This window comes from Polypterus senegalus, chromosome 12 (genome assembly GCF_016835505.1).
Source record: "Polypterus senegalus isolate Bchr_013 chromosome 12, ASM1683550v1, whole genome shotgun sequence".
Classification (NCBI taxonomy): Eukaryota; Metazoa; Chordata; class Cladistia; order Polypteriformes; family Polypteridae; genus Polypterus; species Polypterus senegalus.
Window position 1 is genome coordinate 14,886,366 of NC_053165.1, and position 21,941 is coordinate 14,908,306.

Sequence of the window (21,941 nt, forward strand, 5' to 3'; positions counted from 1 at the left end):
GAAGAGGCCATTCAGCCCAACAGAGCTTGCTATCCTGTCCAATTAATTCTTCTAAAAGAACAACAAATCAACTTCTGAAGGTCCTAAAGTTCAGCTGTCTACCACACTACTTGGTCTATTACTCCAAGTGTTTGTGGTTTTCTGTGTAAAGAAAAACTTCCTAATGTTTGTGTGTAATTTCCCCTTAACGAGTTTCCAACTGTGTCCCCGTGTTCTCGATGAACTCATTTTAAAGTCACCGTCTCGATCCACTGGGCTAATTCCTTCATAATTTTAAACACTTCACTCAGGTCTCCTCTTCATTTCCTGTAAAGGCTCAGCTCTTTTAATCTTCCCTCATAACTCATCCCCTGTAGTCCTGGACTCAGCTGAGTTGCTCTTCTCTGGACCTTTTCTAGTGCTGTTATGTCCTTTTGTAGCCTGGAGACCCAAAACTGCACCCAGGACTCCAGATGAGGCCTCACCAGTGCATTATAAAGGTTGACCAGAACCTCCTGTGACTTGTACTCCACATATCAAGGTGCTATATAACCTGACATTCTGTTAGCCTTCCCTAACCCTAACCGTAACCCTAATTTCTGTTAGCCTTCTCTGCACACTGTGTGGCAGTTGATTGTGTCAAGTCCACTACTGAGTTTGTTACAAGAAAGTGTATTCAGAATAAAACAGAAAAAAGATTCAATAAACCCCAAACCATATTAAATGCTCACAAGTGAGCCTCCATGACAGCTGCCTATTGCTGTTTTCTCCAGATCTTATCTGAGGAGGCCTTGGGCTCTGTGCTGCCATATACCATACAGGCATCGTCTTGCATTAATTAACACTTTCAGTCGCTAAAGCAAAAAAGGTGAAAATGTGGGGTTCTGTTTCTTAAACATTTGTAAAGATTTCAAAGAGCACAAGAAAATGTGACAAGAACGGCTTGTTCTACGTCTCGGGAGTCATCAATCCACAGAGGCAGCGAGTTATTCTGCAAGAGTGTCAGGCTCCATGTCACATGAGCTCTGCTATGTGACCTGCTTTGGACCCTTTAATATAAAATATATAGCATATTGACAAATAGCTTATGGTCGTTTGAAAATGAAGCGATGCGAACATCAGATGGTTACTGAGCTGCCAGAGTCTCTTCTAAAGTTTATTGCTAGTTTATTGCAGGGGGTCTTTTCACCACTCGGATTCAATAAAACATTCATGTGTCTGAATGGCAAAATATCCAAGGGGTATCACATACACCCCCACCTCCACTCCTGGGTTGTCCAGGTGCTAAAAATCGCTAAGAGGTGCCACCGTGCCTTCTCCGCTGGAGTCGAGTCTCCACGTGCCACTCATACTGGGCATTACAGCGCTTCATTTAACGGCTGGGTATCCACATGCAGCACTGCTTTTAAAGTATGACCAACTCTCTAATAAGGAACTTTACTTATTGAGTCACCCAGGGGACTGTGGGGGTCTGACACCCTCCCTCACTACTTGCTGTTCTTGTGTAGTTGCTATATAACAGGTTTGACATTACAGACTAGTTTTTCTGTGTTTCCCTCAGTACAGGTAGAGAGAGGAGAGAGACAGGTTGGGAGCAGGCATTGATTACAGCACGTTGCCGCACCCACCGCACAACAAACCACCCGTACTGGGGCTCGAGTGCAGCCGAGTGCAATGGGTGACACCTCAGCACCATACTGGAACTGTTTGAGGTTTTGATTTGATTTTTACGGTGGCTGCCACCAATCCCCAAGTGTTCCCTGTGAGCTGGAGGACCTGCTTGCAGGGCTGGGTGCAGATAAACATCATACCCAGGATGGAGCAAATGCTGGCTAAGGACCCAACAGAGTAGAGTTGCTTCTAGCGTTTTATGGGTTTCGAACTGGCAAACCTTCTGACTGCTGGTGCAGATGCCTAACCACAGAGTCACCTCTCTGCCCAGTACAGGTAGCTGGTGCTCAAACAATGGCTCAAACCAAGGAGCTCACTACCACCCTAAGTCCGCCCACTGTCCAGGGCACCAGTCCAACCCCTTCGCACAAATACCCACACTGGGCCAAATTCAAATAGAAAATTAACTTAACCTGCATGCCTTTGAGAATGTAGAATTAAAAAATGGAGCACCTGGAGGACAACCCACAGAAATATCACTTGGGGTCCAAGCAGAGATCAACAAGGCACTGGGATCAAAACTGGGACACTAGAACTGTGATGCCCAAGGAGAAAGTGCAATACGTTAAATATCCAATGTGTCAAATTATTAGGTCTTGAGTCATTGTAGGCCCTTCTGTGCGTCACTGTGTAACTCTTTGCCCTCTCCTTAGAAACTCTTGGCAGTAATGACCCATACTAAGCACTCTTCTCTTCTTTTCGCTTCCATAGGCAATAAGAATGCCTCTCATGACTTCTGCAACCATCCCTGTGATGATGAAGCTAGAATTCTCCATTCAGGTCACACATATTGCAGTCACGATCTCATCGTGGATGACTGAACGTCACCTGAAACGTAACCTCTCCTAAGTCTGATGATATCTTGTATTTGGCTCGACCCTCAAAACTGAACTTAAGCATCGTCCATGATGATGTCTCCCCTCTCGCCACTCTACACTGTCAAGAGCCCTGGTGCAACCCTGAAAGACTGATCACCTTCTCTTTTCATTCAATGGCCCTGTCCTGTTTTTGCGTTCTGCAGAATTATCACAAGACTGGGCCCTTTCTCACAGATCCAGCATCCTGGGTTCAAATTCTACACCCGGCTATTGATCATGTGGAGATTCCACATTCTTCTTGTGTCTGCGTGGGTTTTCCTCCTGGTACTGCTTTCCTTTTAAATCCCTAAAGAACGTGCAGGTTAGTTTAACCGGTGATGCCCTTAGTGGGTGGCATGTATATGTGGGGCTCATGCAATGGACTGGCATTTCATGCAACCAGTAGGTGCTCTGTCCCACCATGACACTCAATTACACTATGTGGGTTGAAAAAAGAGACATTTTCTAAGCCACTCAGTCCTTGTACAGCGTTGTGGGGGGAGCTGGAGCCTATCATAGCCTGTGCAGGGGGCAAGGCAGGAACAAACCCTGGACAGGGTGCCAGTCCATCACAGGGCAAACACACACATACACTTGAAATGACAGTACCTTCTCAAATTCAATTGGATTCATCTTGAAGATTCCAACTTTCTGTAGAGTGTCCAGTTTTTTCATCGCCTCCTCTAGTCGGTTGTCATCTGCAAAAACAGCAGTGAGAGCTGAAAAACTGAGCAAGCAAGAATTTAATCAAAGCGCCACTGCCCTAAATCAGATGTCACACAGACCTACGGTCTCCTTCTTCATCTCGTCATCTGTGGTAAAGATCTGCACCCCAGACTTGGGGGTAAATTCTGGCACAATGACTATTTTAAGGGTTTCAGCGATTTCTTGGTGGTTTCGGGTTCCCTTGATGCCATATGTGTTTGCAAACAAGTTTGCTGCAGCCACTATGAAATTCATATGGGTGGCCTGGAAAACAAAAGAGAAAAAAAGGGTCATATGAAAGTAACATTTGGAACTGCTGCTCCGGTCTGTCCGTTCAAAGCCACTTTAATATGTAAGCACAATTCACCCCAAAATGTATACATTGGCTACGAAAACTACCCTCACTGCCCCATGGATAGCTTTAAATTACAAAATCATAATCAAACAAATCACCAGGACCAGATAATATTTACCCTCGAGTTCTTGAGGAGGCCAGAGAGTACAGATAGAAACCCTTGACACATGTTTATAGGAAGTCACTGCACACTGGAGAGATTCTGAAGGACTGGAAAATGGCAAATATCCTGTTATATAAAAAGGGCAACCAGGCAGATCTAAACAACGAACAAATGATCGATAGATAGATACTTTATTAATCCCAAGGGGAAATTCACATACTCCAGCAGCAGCATACTGATAAAGATGGCTCAGTGCCATTCAGCACACATGCTTCATCCTTCATCTGCATCAGTGCCATTTCACTGGGCACAATCGATAGATCGATAGATACTTTATTAATCCCAAGGAGAAATTCACATACTTTAGCAGCAGCATACTAATAAAGATCAATATTAAATTAAAGAGTGATAACAATGCAGGTATAACGGACAGTAATCTTATATAATGTTAACGTTTACCACCTCGGGTGGAATTGAAGAGTCACCTAGTGAGGAGGAGGAACGATCTCCTCAGTCTGTCAGTGGAGCAGGACAGTGACAGCAGTCTATCGCTGAAGCTACTCCTCTGTCTGGAGATGATACGGTTTAGTGGATGCAGTGGATTCTCCATGATTGACAGGAGCCTGCTCAGCATCTGACAGTGACAGGACTCCGAGTCGTATTGGAAGTCTGATGTATGTTGGCTGAACAGGACCGGAGAAAGTCCAGTCCCCAGTGGCGCTCCTGTGATGCTGACCACAATGTCAGACCTGCAGTTCCTGAGACGCACATACTGAGGTCTGTCTGTAAGATAGTCCACGATCCACCAATGCCACCAGGTATGAATCTACTCTCATCTCTGTCAGCTTGTCCCTAAGGATCAGAGGTTGGATGGTGTTGAAGGTGCTAGAGAAGTCCAGAAACATAATTCTTACAGCACCACTGCCTCTGTCCAAGTGGGAGAGGGATTGGTGTAGCATATAGATGATGGCATCCTCCGCACCCACCTTCTCCTGGTATGCGAATGGCAGAGGGTCGAGGGCGTGGCAGACATGTGGCCTCAGGTGGTGAAGCAGCAGCCGCTCCATAGTCTTCATCACATGTGACATGTATAGGCCAGTAAGCTTAACATGCATCACAGGAAAATGAATGGAAAGAATTAAGGATAAGATTAAGAAGCACATGGCAAGGATAGGAGATATTAGGAACAGTCAGCATGGGGTCAGTAGAGGGAGGTTGTGTTTTACTAACACGCTGGAATTCTATGAGGAAACATCTGAAGTATATGATCAACGTGGAGCAGATGATATTATTTGTCTGGACTTTCAGAGAGCATTTGATAAGGTGCCACATGCGAGGGTGGGCATCAGACTAAAAGAAGGGTGTTGTGCAAAATTGGTTTTTACACAGGAAGCAGAGGGTGATGGTGTGAGGAACCTCATGTGGGATTTTCTGAGGTTAAGAGAGGTGACCAGCAGGGGGTCAGTGTTTTGGATGCTGCTGTTTTTAACAAATGTAAATGATTTGGATTGGAATATAAAGAACAAGCTGGTTAAGTTCACAGATGATACCAGGCCAGGTGGATTGGCAGATAATCTCAAATCCGTTAAATCATCACAGAGGGACTTGGGCAGCTGCAGGCTTGGGCAGATTTGTAGACAATGAAATTTAATGGCAGTAAATGTAAAGCATTACATGTAGGAAGTGAAACTGTGAGGTTTGAATACACAATACACACCTTATGAGAAGGATTTAGGAGTGTTCAGAAGCCATCAAGAAGGCTAACAGAATGTCAGGTCATATAGCGCCTTGATGTGTGGTGAGTACAAGTCACAGGAGGTTCTTCTCCAGCTCTATAACACACTGGTGAGGCCTCATCTGGAGTACTAGGTGCAGTTTTGGTCTCCAGTCTACAAAAAGGACATAACAGCACAAGAAAAAGTCCAGAGAAGAGCAACAAGGCTGATTGCAGGGCTACAGGGGTTGAGTTATGAGGAAAGATTACAAGAGCTAAGCCTTTAATGGAGATGAAGAGGAGACCTGAGTGAAGTGTTTAAAATTATGAAGGGAATTAGTCCAGTGGATCGAGATGGTGACTTTAAAACGGGGACACAGTTGGAAACTTGTTAAAGGTAAACTTCGCGCAAACATTAGGAAGTTCTTCTTTACACAGACACTTGGAATAAGTGACCAATTAGTGTGATAGACAGTAGGACTTTAGTGACATGTAAAACTCGACTTGATGTTATCTTAGAAGAATTAAGTGGACAGAACTGGCGAGCTTTATTGGTCTGTGGCCTGTTCTTGTCTAGATTGTCCTACAAATGTTGTACTCAGTGTTATCATCAATCTGCCATGGCAAACACAATTAATGGACGCCAACACAGCCCGCCCTTCATCTAGGACAACGCTTTATATTAATGATATCGATTAACAAGCAAAGGTGACACAACACTGAGCTCCTGGTCTTTGGCTGTTTACAGATGTGCACATTCTTCCCACCTCTCGGAGGGTTTTCTTCACATACTCTTGACAAGCATGTTCTACGATGGATGGGCCTCTCACACAGGGTGGATTTCTGTCTTTTTATCTGATTCTGCCCAGAAAGGTTTAAGCTCTCCACTGTCATTATGGAGACGTATGCTTTTTCAAAGTCTGTCTGGATTTTCGGGGTGTTCTCCAGTTTTCTTCCATATCGCAAAGATGAGGTCTGATGATGTGGTAGGTCTACATGCCTGCTTATTTGTATATGTGAGAGTATGCAGCTTGTCTTGTGGTGGGCTGACGTTCATTCGGGTTTAATCTCTATGAGGGACGTTCAAAAAGCTAGCAGACAAGAGAACTACTTATCGGATTTAGATTGGGTTTTTTCTATAATTTGCTTGAACATTTCGGGTTGATTTTGCGACTTCTCTCACTGCGCTAAGAATCAGACTTCCCTTGCAGGAGCGATATATTCATGCTAATCCGAGAGAGAGGCTGCGGGCCGATGGCAGGGGGAAGCATGATGTCAGGAGTGGGGAGCTAGGCAGGGTTCGCCTCACTGTCCCGCTTCACTACTACGCGGGCGGATCCTTTGGGGGGGACAGCTAGTTCATAATAAATGATGTGCCGCTGACAAGACCAAACAGTATCGTTTTGAGAACAGACCCGAATGAACTCATCCAGACGTCAGGCGACAATCGTAGATGCGTATGGATCTGAATTTACATTCTGCAGAAGAACAAAATCTTGAATTGAACTGTCTTGCGACAATACGCTCCAAGGTAAAATTTGAAAGCACGGTTCTTAGTGACGTCCGGCTTTCGGTAAAAGATGAACATCCGCTGCTAAGTAGTAAAGCTCAGTGCATCTTAATTCCTTTGGCGATATCATTATTATGGATTTTCGGCATTCGGTGCGATAAAAAATGGAAATACCGTGCGAAAATCAACGTAGAACACGAAATGAGGGAGGGCTGTACCGTGATTTGAAAAGACGTGTAGTGAACAACAGGCTCATCCGTCTCACTAATTATAACCATCGGTAAATTGGGATTTTTTTGTGATGTTTGCTGTTGAATCTTTTCAACTAAAAGATCATTGCTGGTTCTTAACAATTATATTCATTCAAAAAGGTTAAAAGAAGGTCTATATGCCTGCTTATTTGTATATATGAGAGCATGCAGCTTGTCCTGTGGTGGGCTGGCGTTCATTCGGGTCTAATTTCTATGATGGACGTTCAAAAAGTTTCCAAACTTTTTTTTTTTAAACTCTATTTGTTTCAAAAACAAATGACATTCCTTTTCTACATAGTCACCTTCCTTTGCGATGCGATTTTCCCAGCGTCGTACCATCTTTTTAATGCCCAGTTACTACTCCTACCTTAACCGTTTCCAACAAATATATGAAACATTTTTGAACGTCCTTCGTACCTTGAATCACTTGCTGCCCAGATGGGCTTTGACATCTCCTTGTCCCTGTCTGTGTGGATTTGATTTGTTCTCTCCAAATCTGGTTGGGTGGTCTTCTACTTTTCCTTTTTTCCCTTTCACATCCCAAAGGTAAAGTTACAGTAAATTGTTTGATGTGTGTAGGGGGTGTGTGTATATTCCTCCAATACACATTATTTATTTAGTTATCTTTTAGAGAACTACACTTTGAAAGTATTTCATTTAGTAGAAGGACATTGCTGCCTCCTGGATCCAGCATCTCTAGCATCCTGGGTTCAAATTCTACATATCTGAAAGAAGAGGGATGCCTCACGCCTGGACAAACTGGTGAAGAAGGCAGGCTCTGTTGTAGGCACGGAGCTGGACAGTTTGACATTCGTGGCAGAGTGACGGGCACTGAGCAGACTCCAGTCAATCATGGAGAATCCACCGCATCCACTGAACAGGATCATCTCCAGACAGAGGAGCAGCTTCAGCGACAGACTGCTTTTACCATCCTGCTCCACTGACAGACTGAGGAGACCCCACGCTATGCGACTCTTCAATTCCACCAGGGGGGTAAACGTTAACATTAAACAAAGTTATTATCTGTCTGTTATACCTGCATTGTTATCACTCTTTAATTTAATATTGTTCTTTATCAGTATGCTGCTGCTGGAGTATGGGAATTTCCCCTTGGGATTAATAAAGTATCTATCTATCTATCTATCTAATCCTGCCTACTATACTAAAATTAAAGTCTATCTATCTATCTATATGGAGTGTGTTCATTCTCCCCATGTCTGTGAGGGGAGTTGGAGTAAATGTTGGCTCTGTGTCATTTTGATCAGGAGTTTCAGCATAAATGGACGATGTGATGGGCCGGTACCGCGTCCACAGGGGTTTCCTACCTTTAACCCTGGGATACCAGGATGGGCTCCAGACCCCTGCACCCTAAACTGGATCAAGCTGGAATGAGAGCATTATGTTATGCATATCACTTTGACAATTTGTCATCATTCCCTAAATGCTAAAGCAGATATCCGGGGTAATTGCAATGCCGGCTGCTTTAGGGAGGTCATAGCTGTCTGGGTGGGTTTAAGTCCCACTGGAAAAAAAAAAAAAAAAAAAAAAAAAAGGACGACGGATTGCTTTGGGAGAATTAAGTAAGAACAACAGGAACGTTAAGAAAGTTTTAGCTCCTCTTAGAGGAAATTCAAACCTCACCAGTCCATTTACAAACGGACATGGAGAGGCTTTGGGTGTGTCCCGCTTGTTGATTTAGAGGGGCTTAAAGCCAGTTTTAGTTGTAGTAGATCAGTTGGAAACCTGCGTTACTGGAATACATGACAAGACAAACAAAAGACCACCACCACCCCCCCGGCCTAGAGTCACTTAAATGAATTGGACATTTCAAAAGCTGACAGTTTCACCGTCTTAAAACATATTTTGCATTGTGAGCACAATGTGGGCTGTTTGAAGGGCCAACAAAGAGGCCAGATGTGCCTGAAAATATTAGCACCCTTGCATTTTATTCCAATTATGCACCATTCTTCATGGAAAGAATTGAAATTCAAAGATCTTTTGTCATCCATGCATGCATTTCTTTGCTTTGCAGTGGAACAAAACAAAACAAAACAAAAAAAAAAGTTGTCAAAAGAACTCAATTCTTGCTCATTTTATAAAATGGCCAAAACATCTAGAAGTTATGAGAAACGATCATCTCGTAGTGACTCTTCATGTAGACCTGTGGCTTTTAACGATTATCACGGGTGTCCTCAATCTTGTAAATCCCTCATTCAGCCGGTGTAAATGGAGAAAAGAAATCACTTAACTGTTGGGTTTCACACTAAAACAGAAGGAAAAGCAAAGAGTTGTCTCAGGAGGCAAGGCAGATGGTAGCAGCCAACGTAAAAGTGACAAGACCATTTATGTCCAAATGATGTTCCTGTGACCACTGCTGCCTACACCATCTGGATGTTTGAGACCCACGTAGCAAACATCTCTGAACATGGCTGCTTCTGGGGAAAGCTGACCCAAGACTGACGACTGACTAACTTGTAATCTGATAGAAGAAGAACTCACTTGCTTGCTCTGCTTATTGCAGGACAGCTCAGAATCAGTTCTGTATCGTCTAAACCGATAACGTAGCCACGGATTGAGGACTGCAAGACAACGTGAAGTGTTTTACTGAACACATAACTATTCATGGTGGCTCCAAAATCCATACTGACCCCTACTCTCTCTTCTGTTTCTTTTCCCGGTTTTCTGTGGTGGCGACCTGCACCACCACCACCTAATCAAAGCACCGTGATGTCCTTACATTGATGGATTAAAAGCCAGAAGTCTACATGACCATCATCATCAAGTCCTTCCATGAGAACCCTAAATCCAAAGAGGACTGTTTCATTTCTGTGAGGTAGAACATCTAGAGGGTGCTGGGTGGTCTCGTAGCCCAGTACCCCTGCAGATTTTATTTTTTCTCCCCAGCCGTATTTTTTTTTTTTTTAAGTCCTCCCTGGCCATCGGACCTTTCTCTTATTCTATGTTAATTAGTGTTGTCTTAGTTTAATTCTAACTTTGTCTTTTATTTCTCTTTTCTTCATCATGTAAAGCACTTTGAGCTCCATTATTTGTATCAAAATGTGCTTTAGAAATAAATGACGTTGTTGTTGTTGTGTGTGTTGTGACTGCAGTGCTGTTCCTCATTTGTCAGTCAACGCAGGCTTTTCTTTCTTCACCATTCAAGAACTTTGAACTCTGAGGAGATGGTTTGGGGTTGTCGTTTTATTACAAGCTAAGACCGATGTTTGGGGGGGGTCAGCTATTTTGGGTCTTCTAATAAACATCTGATTGCAATAAAACAGTGCCTTTGTTGGTCTAAGACAGGCTTGCTTTTTGATTTGTGTGTAATGCTGCCATGCCCGGTCTCACCACTGGCCGTATGGGGTGTGCATGTTCTCCATGTGGGTTTATTCCTGCCTCTTAGACTGAATGGCAGGGCTAAACCGAGTGTGAGCACCAGCTGTCCCCATAATGGACTGGCAGAACGTGTGCCATCAGTTCCAGCTTTGCGGTGTTGCGTTGCTAGGCTTTAACTCCCTAAAATTAGAATTAGGAGAGCAGGTCCGGGCAGTGACACAAAGACAGGATTAAGAAAAGAAACAATTCAAGAACAGGGCGGCACGGTGGCACAGTGGTCACACTGCTGCCTCACAGTTAAGAGACCTGGGTTTGCGTGGAGTTGGCATGTTCCCCCCGTGTCTGCGTGGGTTTCCTCCCACAGTCCAAAGACATGCAGGTTTGGTGCATTGGCGATCCTAAATTGTCCCTAGTGTGTGCTTGGCACCCTGCCCGGGGTTTGTTTCCTGCCTTGTGCCCTGTGTTAGCTTGGATTGGCTCCAGCAGACCCCCGTGACCCCGTAGTTAGGATAGAGCGGGTTGGATAATGGATGGATGGATGGAATAATAAAGTATATCATAATCATAATAAGAATCAATTCAACAACCATTAAAGGCAAACATCCCCACAAAAAAATTGGAAAACAGAAGGAAGCAAACCACAACAAAGAACATCTTGATGTTCTGAAAGCTTTGAAAAACTAGACATTGTAAATTCAACCCCAGTATACCACACTTGGGTGGCAAGGTGGTGCAGGGGTGGCACTGCCACCTCGGAGTAAGGAGGTCAGGGATTGTGTTCCCTGAATGCCGTTGGCATGTTCACCCCATGAATGCGTGAGTCTCCTCCTGGTGCTGCAGTTTCCAAACGTGGTGCTAAATTGGCATATGTGTGTGTGTGTGTGTGTGTGTGTTCACCCTGCGGTGGACTGGCACACTGTCCAGGGATTGTTCCTGCCTTTCACCCAATGCTTGCTAAGATAGGCTCCAGATTAAGTGGTCTTAGAGGATAGTATGCTATACCACACGTTCATAATCTGTAGAACTTGAACAGGACAGAGACAATAAATCAAGCAAAGCTTCTACAATAACCGTTTAAAGAGTGCTGGGTATTAAAACCAGCTGCCATGGACCTCCGAGTCTAACTATTTATACCCTTACAGGGTCCCTAAGTGGTTTATCGATTTTGGGTCCCCACCACTTTCCTCTGTGTGGGTCACAGTGCCCCCTTAATGCCGGCTTAGCTAGTCGGAGAAAGTGAAGGGAGCGTCAGGTTGATTTGTTTCAAACCTAGCTTTCTTAAGCCTGACTTACTAGTATGGGATGTTATTTGATTTTAATAAAACCAACACAATGCTGAAAAAATAAACCGTCAACAAACCAGCAAAGCAAACCCTGAAAGGCAGGCGGCTCCAAATTAGCAGCCTTTGGTTTCTAATAAAAATGAATCTAAAAGTCTTATGGGGCAGTGGCACACTTCCCGACGTTATTGTTTTTTCTTTTTGTTACAAACTAATTATAGCATTGTTTTTTGATTACAGGAACTCTCCTCAACACCCTACAATTAAGAGAAATGCCTGCATTATGTTGTGTCTGTGCATAATTGTGCTTTGTAAGAGCATTCAGGTTGCCACATTTAAACACTCTTTGTGAACAAACAGTTTCGACTCGCTGGGTGGTATCCTTACATTGTCTGGGTCAAAGTTCAGAGTGCGTGGACAACGCTTGGTTCCTGACCAGAATGGCTTTCCAGAGCTTGACACCTAAGTTGGGAAAAAACAGAAAAAAAATCAAATCAAATTTATAGACAAGGCCGGTGACAAAGACACAACAGTATTAAAGATAACTCTACACAACAACAACAAAAAGAAGAAAGCTTGTTACATTTTATTGTTTTATTTCTTCCTGGGTGGCATGGTGGCACAGTGGTAGCGCTGCTGCCTTGCAGTTAGGAGACCCGGGTCCTCCCAGCATGGAGTTTACATGTTCTCTCCGGGTGCTCCGGTTTCCTCCCACAGTCCAAACACATGCAGGTTAGATGCATTGCCAATCGTAGTGTGTGCTTGGTGTGTGAGTGTGTGTGTGCCCTGCGGTGGGCTGGCGCCCTGCCCTGGGATTTGTTTCCTGCCTTGCGCCCTGTGTTGGCTGGGATTGGTTCCAGTGGCCCTGTAGTTAGGATATAGCTAGTTGGATAATGGGATATTTCTTCCTTGGTGGGGTGGCATGATAGCTCAGAGGTTAGTGCTGCTGCCTCACAGCATCCTTGGGTTCAAATCCTACAGCTGACTGTTTACCGTGTGGAGTTTTCTTGCTTGTTCTTCCTCATCTGCCTGGGCTTCCTCCACCATTTCCAAAATGGTTTTCTATAATAAATAATAATAATAATAATAAATTTTATTTATATTGCACTTCATATTTTAGAAATCTCAAAGTGCTACATAGTAAAAACAAACATAATAAAACAAGAAAATCTATGTATGCTTTAACGAAATATGTTTCTAAAAAGATGAGTTTTAGATTCCGTTTAAAACATCAGTCGACTGTGGGGCTCTCAGGTAGTCAGGGAGGGCGTTCCACAGTCTCGGCACCACAGATGAAAAAGCCCTATCACCCATACTGCGAAGCTTGGTTCTAGGGACTTGGAGAGTGTTAGTGTGTACAGAGCAGAGAGTGCGTGAGGAGGTATGAGGGGTAAGGAGTTCCTGTAAGTAAAGGGGGGCATGTCCATAGATGCACTGATGGGTGAGGAGAACGACCTTGAACTCAATTCTGAGAGGAACAGGGAGCCAGTGAAGGGTTTTCAGGATTGGGGTGATATGGTCATGCTTTCGCACCCTCATCAGGATCCTGGCAGCGCAATTCTGAATATACTGGAGTCTCTGAATACTCTTGCCAGGAATCCCGATGAGGAGCGCATTACAGTAATCCAACCTGGAGGAGACAAAGGCATGGACGAGCTTCTCTGCATCTTCCAGGGTGAGAGTTGGTCGGAGTTTAGCAATATTCTTGAGGTGGTAGAAGGAAGACTTACAGAGGTGTTTGATGTGGGCGTCAAAGGTGAGTTGAGGGTCCATTTTAACACCCAGATTGGTGACAGATGTGGAAAGGGGAATGTTTTGGCCAGCGAAAGTGATACTGGTGATGGTAGAAGAGCGGAGATGGTGTGATGTGCCAACTAAGATGGCTTCTGTTTTGGATCTGTTTAGCTGAAGAAAATTGATCCTCATCCACGCCTCTATGTCCTCCAGGCAGGTAGTCAATGTAGAGATTGGCAGAGGAGCAGTAGAGGAGGTGGGGGTAGTCCTGAGGTAAAGCTGAGTGTCATCAGCATAGCAGTGAAAAGATAAACCATGTCTGCTAATGACATTTCCAAGGGAGAGCATGTAGATGGTAAAAAGGATGGGGCCTAGCACAGAGCCCTGTGGGACACCACAAGTGACGTTGTGGGTATGAGATTTTGCGCTGCCCAGGGCGACGTGCTCAGTTCTGCCGGTCAGGTAAGATGTGAACCAATTTTGAACATTTCCAGAGAGTCCAATGGTGTATTTCAGGCGGTGAAGGAGAATGTTGTGGTCTATTGTGTCAAAAGCAGCTGTCAGGTCAAGGAGGATGAGTAAAGAAGGGGAACCAGTATCTGCTGTTATCAGAAGATCATTGGTGACCCTGACCAGGGCTGTTTCAGTGCTATGGCCAGGGCGGAAACCAGACTGAAACTTTTCAAACAGATTATTCAGTTTGAGGTGGTCATGAAGTTGAGTTGCAACTATTTTTTCCAGAACTTTAGAGAGAAATGGAAGATTGGAAATGGGCCTATAATTGGAGAGAACTTCAGAATCCAGGGTGGGCTTTTTCAGTAGGGGTCTGATGACAGCAGTTTTTAGTGAAGAAGGAATATGGCCAGCCAAAAGGGACTGGTTTATGATCCTGGTGATAAGTGGAGAGACGGCAGAGACGTTGGCCCTCAGTAAAGCTGAGGGAAAGGGTCCAGGGAACTGGTAGACAGTTTCATTTTCCTGATGACATCCTCCACCTCTTCCCGTTTGGCAACAGAGAAGGAGCAAAGGGGCTGGACAGTCTCAGACAGTAGGTCGACAGTTGGGGGGCAGGATATCCGTGGTGGAGAGGTGTAAGCGGATGTTATCAACTTTTTGTTTGAAGAAATTGATGTGCATATTGCACCTCTCATCGGTGGCCTCAGAGTGGGCAGGTGAAGGAGGTTTGAGAAGGTGATTTATAGTTGAAAAAAGTTTTTTGGGGTTCCTGGAACTGTTGCTGATGATGATGGAATAGAACCTGGACCGTGCAACCTTCAGAGCTTCTGCATACGCCCTCTTGTGTTCCCTATAAGCCTGTTTGTGGACAGTCAGCCCAGAGGCCTTGAACTGCCGCTCAAGGACACGGCCAGCCGTCTTCATTTTCGCAGTTTGCAGGTGTACCAAGGTGCTGAGCACGAGAATGAGACGGACCTGGATGTTAAGGGGGCGTGGAAGTCCAGGAGACTGCTCAGGGACTGGTTGTAAAAGTCCACAAGGTCAGCAACAGAGAGGGAGCTGATAGGGTCAGAGGAGAGAAGTTTAAGGTCCAGGGCCAAGGCATCCACATTGATGTTCTTCAGATTTCTGAAATGGATCTGTCGTTTTAGTTTGGTATGGGGGGAAAGAAAGGGCAGCTCCATTGACACTACTTTGTGGTCTGAAATACCAAGATCATATACCTGTAAGTTACTGATTAAGGCAGAATTTGAAATGACCAGGTCAAGTGTGTGACCCCTGGAATGTGTGGGGACATCAACATGTTGTTGTAGATTGAGAGAATCCAATAGCTCAAGGAAATCAGCAGTGAGATAACCTGTGGGACTGTCAACATGAATATTTATATCTCCTAGAATTATGATGTTGGCAGAGGTAGCACAGAGTGTTGTGAGATCAGTCATTTCCGGGATGAAGGCAGAGTTGGGTTTTGGAGGTCGATAGATAAGGAGAACAGTCATGGGAAAAGGAGGCTTACATTTAAATGCAAGGCACTCGCAGGAGGATGTTGCAGGTATCAAGATACGGGACAACCCCAAATCCTGACGGTGGATGATAGCTAAGCCACCACCACGCCCAGTGCTGCGAGCTGCTTCCAAGTAACTGTAGCCAGGAGGACAGGCTTCATTTAGGGCAGAGTAAACCTCTGACTGGTGCCATGTTTCTGTCAGACACATGAAGTCAAGTCCTTTCTCCCTGATGTGTTCTTCAATCAGTGTGGCTTTATTGCAGATGGATTGAGAGTTAAACAGTTCAAATCTGACTAATGACTGTGAGGTCAATCTCTGTACTGGTCGCAAAACATTAAAATCCACTCCACGCAGCTTAGAATCAACTCCACAAAATAAATCCAGGCGGGGATGTGAGAATCTCGCGGTGTTTCTCTCAATAGCTCTGATGTTTCCCATGCTGGAGTGCAAAGATCTCACGCTACTTTCAGAGTTGATAGTAGCTGGAATGATGGTGCTCTGATGACGTGACGAAAGATGGAATATTTCTAAAGTGGCCCAGTGTCCACGAGTGGGCTCAATGAGGAATTGATGTCCCGTCCACAGATGCTACCTGGCCTTGCACCCCCATGCTGTTGGATCCATATACGACTCTGAATTTGAATTAAGCAGGTGTGTCCCCGTTATGTTGTTTTATTCACTGACGGCGGGGATCATGAAAACATGATGACAATGCATTGCAGTTGGACGGTCATTCTGATTGGCAGATAAATAGTACATTATTATGATCAGATATGGGTTGGCACCTCATGGCTCCGCCCTTGGGCCTGAAGTTGCTAGGATTGGTTCAGCTCCCCATGACTTAGAACAGGATTAGGCAGGTTAGAAACTGGGAAGGACCCAATCAGGACAGCATGGAGTGCGAGGCAGGAGGCCAACCCACTTCAGAACTCTCAGCTCCCTAAAACCCTAAGCAGGTCAAAGGAAACAGAATGAACGGGAAGAAGAATAGAGTAGGTTTCACTCCAAATAAACTATTATTTGAAAAAGATGAGCAAAAGTTGCTGATGTGGCTCTGGAGAAGGGATTCTGGGTAAAATGTCTGAATTTGAGGCTACCTAGAGTTGGGGGAGGGATGAAAGGGATCAGAGCTGTGTGGTTCTTCAAATCCCTAATGTCTATCCATTCATCTACCAATCTTCTTAACCCACTTACTCAGCCCTGGGCAGGCAGCTCCTCATTATCACCCACTCTCATGCCAGTTTATGATCATCAATTACTCTGACATGCAAGTCAGAGGAGGGAAGAAAACGAATGCATACACGGGGAGAACATGCAGTCTGCACACAGACCACGACTGGCCTCACGACTTGAGCCAACAAAGCAGCTTATGTGTGGGTGCTGCCCTAACTACTGTGCTGCCCTTTAATAACCTCATCCTCCCCTAAAACGTCTTTATTTCAAAGGAATACTAAGCTCCATTTGGTTTGGCTATTTTCCTATTGCAGAATGCCTGCAGACATTAAATAAAAGAAACATTTAATGGGGCCACCTGCTTCTCTGATGTTCCCCTGTAGAGGAGCCTCCATGCCATCACACCTCCACACTTTGAAGTATTTACATCTTGACACTCAAAGTTTACTTACAATCACGTCACAAATCATGTGCTGAAACTCAAAAAACAGCACTGTGCTCTCTTTCGTGACATTTTGGGATTCACAAGTAGTCAAAATGAACAAATATTACAGTAAAGTGATGGAATACGGATGTTTTGATTCTACAGAGTACTTAGTATTGGAAAGAACTGGCAGAAAAATAAATTTGAGTTTTCAAAAGAATTTCTCAGAGGCTGATAATTTCCACACGTAATAAGGTACAGCAGTCACGGCATGCCTGGTTTGGTGCACAGCCAAAAAGCTGCCTGTGGCAGACATGAGCGAAGATGACGGGGCTGATAAACTTCTGTGACCTCGGAGAATGAAATGAAAAAGTCTAAGCTGGCAACTCCTGACTAAAGTCAAGAACCTGCGCTGGTCAAAAATGAGTGAGACCACCATCATCAGGCTGTCATCATATTGGTTTAAAACCATAAACAGCAGCCATTAAAGCCCTATTATTATTATTATTATTATCATCAAAAGTAAAAAGTCTGAGTGTATGATTATATTAACTAGAACCTTAGCATTTATTTTCATTTTGTATACAAGGTTTTCATTCTGTTTTTCCTGGCGAGGGTCACAATCTGAGCTGACTTAGCAACCTAAACTCCAACAACTTCCTCCTGGGGAATTCCCAGACACTCCCAGAGCAGAGGAAAGTCATAATCACTGCAGAGGGTCCTGCATCTACCCCTGGCTTTCTCCTGGTGGGCTGTGCCCGGTACACCCACCATGGGAGCCACACACAGGCATTCTAATTAATACTACTACACTACACTGTATATATACTGCTCAAAAGAATTAAAGGAACACTTTTTAATCAGAGTATAGCATAAAGTCAATGAAACTTCTGGGATATTAATCTGGTCAGTTAAGTAGCAGAGGGGGTTGTTAATCAGTTTCAGCTGCTGTGGTGTTAATGAAATTAACAACAGATGCACTAGAGGGGCAACAATGAGATGACCCCCAAAACAGGAATGGTTTAACAGGTGGAGGCCACTGACATTTTTCCCTCCTCATCTTTTCTGACTGTTTCTTCACTAGTTTTGCATTTGGCTACAGTCAGTGTCACTACTGGTAGCACGAGGCGATACCTGGACCCTACAGAGGTTGCACAGGTAGTCCAACTTCTCCAGGATGGCACATCAATACGTGTCATTGCCAGAAGGTTTGCTGTGTCTCCCTGCACAGTCTTAAGGGCATGGAGGAGATTCTAGGAGACAAGCAGTTACTCTAGGAGAGCTGGAGAGGGCCATAGAAGGTCCATAACCCATCAGCAGGACCAGTATCTGCTCCTTTGGGCAAGTAGGAACAGGATGAGCACTGCCAGAGCCCTACAAAATGACTTCCAGCAGGCCACTGGTGTGAATGTCTCTGACCAAACAACCAGAAAGACTTCATGAGGGTGACCCAAGCGCCCCATGTCCTCTAATGGGCCCTGAGCTCACTGCCCAGCAGCATGCAGCTCGATTGGCATTCGCCATACAATGCCAGAATTGGCAGATGCACCACTGGTGCCCTGTGCTTTTTACAGATGAGAGCAGGTTCACCCTGAGCACGTGACAGAAGTGAAAGGGTCTGGAGAAGCCATGGAGAACATTATGCTGCCTGTAACATCATTCAGCATGAGCAGTTTGGTGGTGGGTTAATGATTGTCTGGGGAGGCATATCCATGGAGGGTCACACAGACCGCTACAGGCTTGACAAAGGCACCTTGGCTGCCATTAGGCATCAGGATGAAATCCTTGGACTCATTGTCAGACCCTATGCTGGTACAGTGGCTCCTGGTGCACGACAATTCCTGGCCTCATGTGGTGAGAGTATGCAGGCAGTTCCTGGAGGATGAAGGAATTGATACCATTGACTGGCCACCACACTTTCCTGACCTAAATCCAATAGAACACCTCTGGGACATTATGTTTTGGTCCATCCAATGCCACCAGGTTGCACCTCAGACTGTCCAGGAGCTCAGTGATGCCCTGGTCCAGATCTGGGAGGAGATCTCCCACAACACCATCTGTCATCTCATTAGAAGCATTCACCGATGTTGTCAGGCATGTATGCAAGAACACAGGGGCCATACAAAGTGCTGCGTACAATTTGGAGTTGCTGCAATTTAATTTTGGCAAAATGGACTAGCCTGCCACATCATTTTTCACTCTGATTTTGGGGCGCCTTTGAATTCAGGGCTCTGTAGGTTGATCATTTTCATTTCCATCAAACGATGTGGCATCCTTTCGTTCCTAACACATTACCCAGTCTATATCAGTATAGATATCCAGGAGGATTTCTTTTTCCCATTGAGATCTGATGTGTTTTCAAAGTGTTCCTTTAATTTTTTGAGCAGTTTATATATATATATATATATATATATATATATATATATATATATATATATATATACACACTGTATATTCATTCATAGCATATCTGTAGTCTGAGTCCTGATCTGATTGTATGGGTGGTTACCAGGTAAGGCAATAAGGGCAAAACACGTGTTATGACTCTTTGCATTATTCGACAGTAAACTATGTAATATATATATATATATATATATATATATATATATATATATATATATATATATATATATATATATATATAAATATATATAAAATATATATATATATAAAAATATATAAAAAATCCATACAGACGTTTTTCAAAACATGGCAGGATCTAATCAGTAATATTTTAAAATAAGTTCATGAAGCATAGAGAATTTATTAATTTAGGTATGTTTAAAAGCTGTAAAATTTTTATGCCGTTTGGCTTGCTCTCTCTCTCAAGGGTGGGGATCGATCTGTTCTTAACTCTATTTTTCTTTTGTAAAAACTTGATTGCTTTGTATGAAGTGTAATAAAATTAATAAAAAAATATATATATATATAAATATAAATATATAAATATAAATATATATAAATATATATATATATATAAATATATATATAAATATATATATATATATATAAATATATATATATAAATATATATAAATATATATATATAAATATATAAATATAAATATATATATATATATATAAATATATATAAATATATATAAATATATAAATATATATATATATATATAAATATATAAATATATATATTGTGGACGCTGGCTTGGACACACACAGACGGACATCTTATGTTCACCCAACACACGTTTATTTTTGCAAATATTTACAGTTCAGTGCACTCTCAAGCCCCAGTGCCTCCAGCACTGATTCCCCCAATGTCCAGGCCTCTCAGTCTCTGTGCCTTTCTCTTGGCCACCTCTAGTCCTCCCTCCAGCTCCATCCTCTTCCACCTGACTTCTGCCGATGGCTGGAGGGAGGCGGCCCCTTAAATAGGAACCCGGATGGGCTCCAGCTGCTTCCCGGCATTCCTCGGTAGCCACGCCCCAGTGTGGCGGAAGTGCCAGCTGCGCACCCGGAAGCCGTCCGGGTGTCCCCTGTCATCTTCCCCCCAGCACTTCCTGGTGTGGCCCTTTACCCGAGGCCCCCAACATAACCAGGAAGGATGCCCCCTCACGGTCTGGAGGAGGCACAAGCCCTCCTCTGGTCCTCCTGGGCGTCCCGGCCGGGCTCCAGCCTGTATATAGGCTTGTGCCTCCTGCAAACCACGAGGGGGTGACCGCCCAGGTTGTGTTGGTGGCCTTGGGTAGGGGGCTTGGAAGCCCAATCCTTTAGGGGCCCGTGGCCACCGCCAGGCGGCTCCCCGGTGCCTGAAGAACCCTGGAACCCAGCACTTCCGCCACACCTGGAAGTGCTGGGGGGAAGAAGAATGGGGACACCCATTGCACTTCCGCCACACGGGGGCGTGCCCATGGAGGAATGCCGGGAAGCAGCTGAAGCCCATCCGGGTTGGTATAAAAGGGGCCGCCTCCCTGCATTCGAGAGCAGAAGTTGGGTGGAAGAGGACGGAGCTGGAGAGAGGACTGGAGGCGGCCAGAAGAAAGGCATAAAAGACTGTGAAAGGCACGGACTTTTGGGGGATTGGTGGTGGAGGCACTGGGATGTGCACTAAAGTCTGTAAATAGTGTATATATAAAACATTGATATATAAAAAATAAATATATATTTTTTTTTGGAAGGTCTGTGGTACCAGTTCCTCTGAGCAATCTGATTAGTCACTTTGATGTTGCCGTGATTGGTCAGTTTGGCACTGGTGACATAACAAACGGAGAAGTATGAGTATGAGAAGCATAAGTCATAAGAGGCACACTGAGAGAAATGGCTTGATCCCACTTTGGACTCCAGAAGGGTTCAATGGGACATATATTGTAGTTCAGAAGGACAACCCTGTTGTCGTCCCTGGGTGCCACCAGAGGGCACTCCTGGGAAAACATCTCCCTACTTTGTGGAGTTTACACATGACCCAAAAGTGCTTCTGCCATGCTATGTTGTGACCTCAGAAGTACTCCCGGGTTCATCATAAAAGGAGCCATCTTGCCTTATTGAGGGAAGTCAGAATCAGGAGAAAGAGGTTGACACTCAGTGTGGAGGTGGAAGGAGACAGAAAGGCATCGTATGTTACTGGTTTATATTATGTGGACTGACCTACAAGCCTGTCAATATATTCTTATGCAAACAAATAACTTAACTGTTTTAATTTGGAATGGTGTCTGTGGTAGTTGTGTCTGGCGTGCTGGGCTCAGCTGACCTCCCTGGAGTCCACACAGTCACCAGCGAGTCTTACCCGCACGCCACTGCCGAGACGAAGGGAGTGCCCAGAGTGAAACCCATACAGACCCAAGCAAGAAGGTGCAAACTGCATGTGGAGTACAAACTAACTTAGAAATCACATATGACAGAACACTAAGCACTTGTTATTATAATAATA

General features: G+C 44.3%; 1 protein-coding gene across 5 annotated transcripts in view; it reads right to left on the bottom strand.

Annotated features, from left to right (window-relative positions):
• The window catches only part of uba7 (ubiquitin-like modifier activating enzyme 7), a 289,490-nt gene that overhangs the window by 195,444 nt on the left and 72,105 nt on the right, over window positions 1–21,941 (bottom strand). For 4 of the 5 annotated variants that reach the window (XM_039770998.1, XM_039770997.1, XM_039770999.1 and 1 more), the window contains exons 18-21: window positions 12,755–12,823; window positions 12,149–12,223; window positions 3,293–3,476; window positions 3,117–3,205 (exon numbers count right to left, since the gene is read on the bottom strand). In XM_039770998.1, coding sequence (XP_039626932.1) covers window positions 3,117–3,205; window positions 3,293–3,476; window positions 12,149–12,223; window positions 12,755–12,823 — 417 coding nt within the window. The remainder of the gene's footprint in view (window positions 1–3,116; window positions 3,206–3,292; window positions 3,477–12,148; window positions 12,224–12,754; window positions 12,824–21,941) is intronic. The other variant, XM_039771000.1, reaches the window with a different exon arrangement.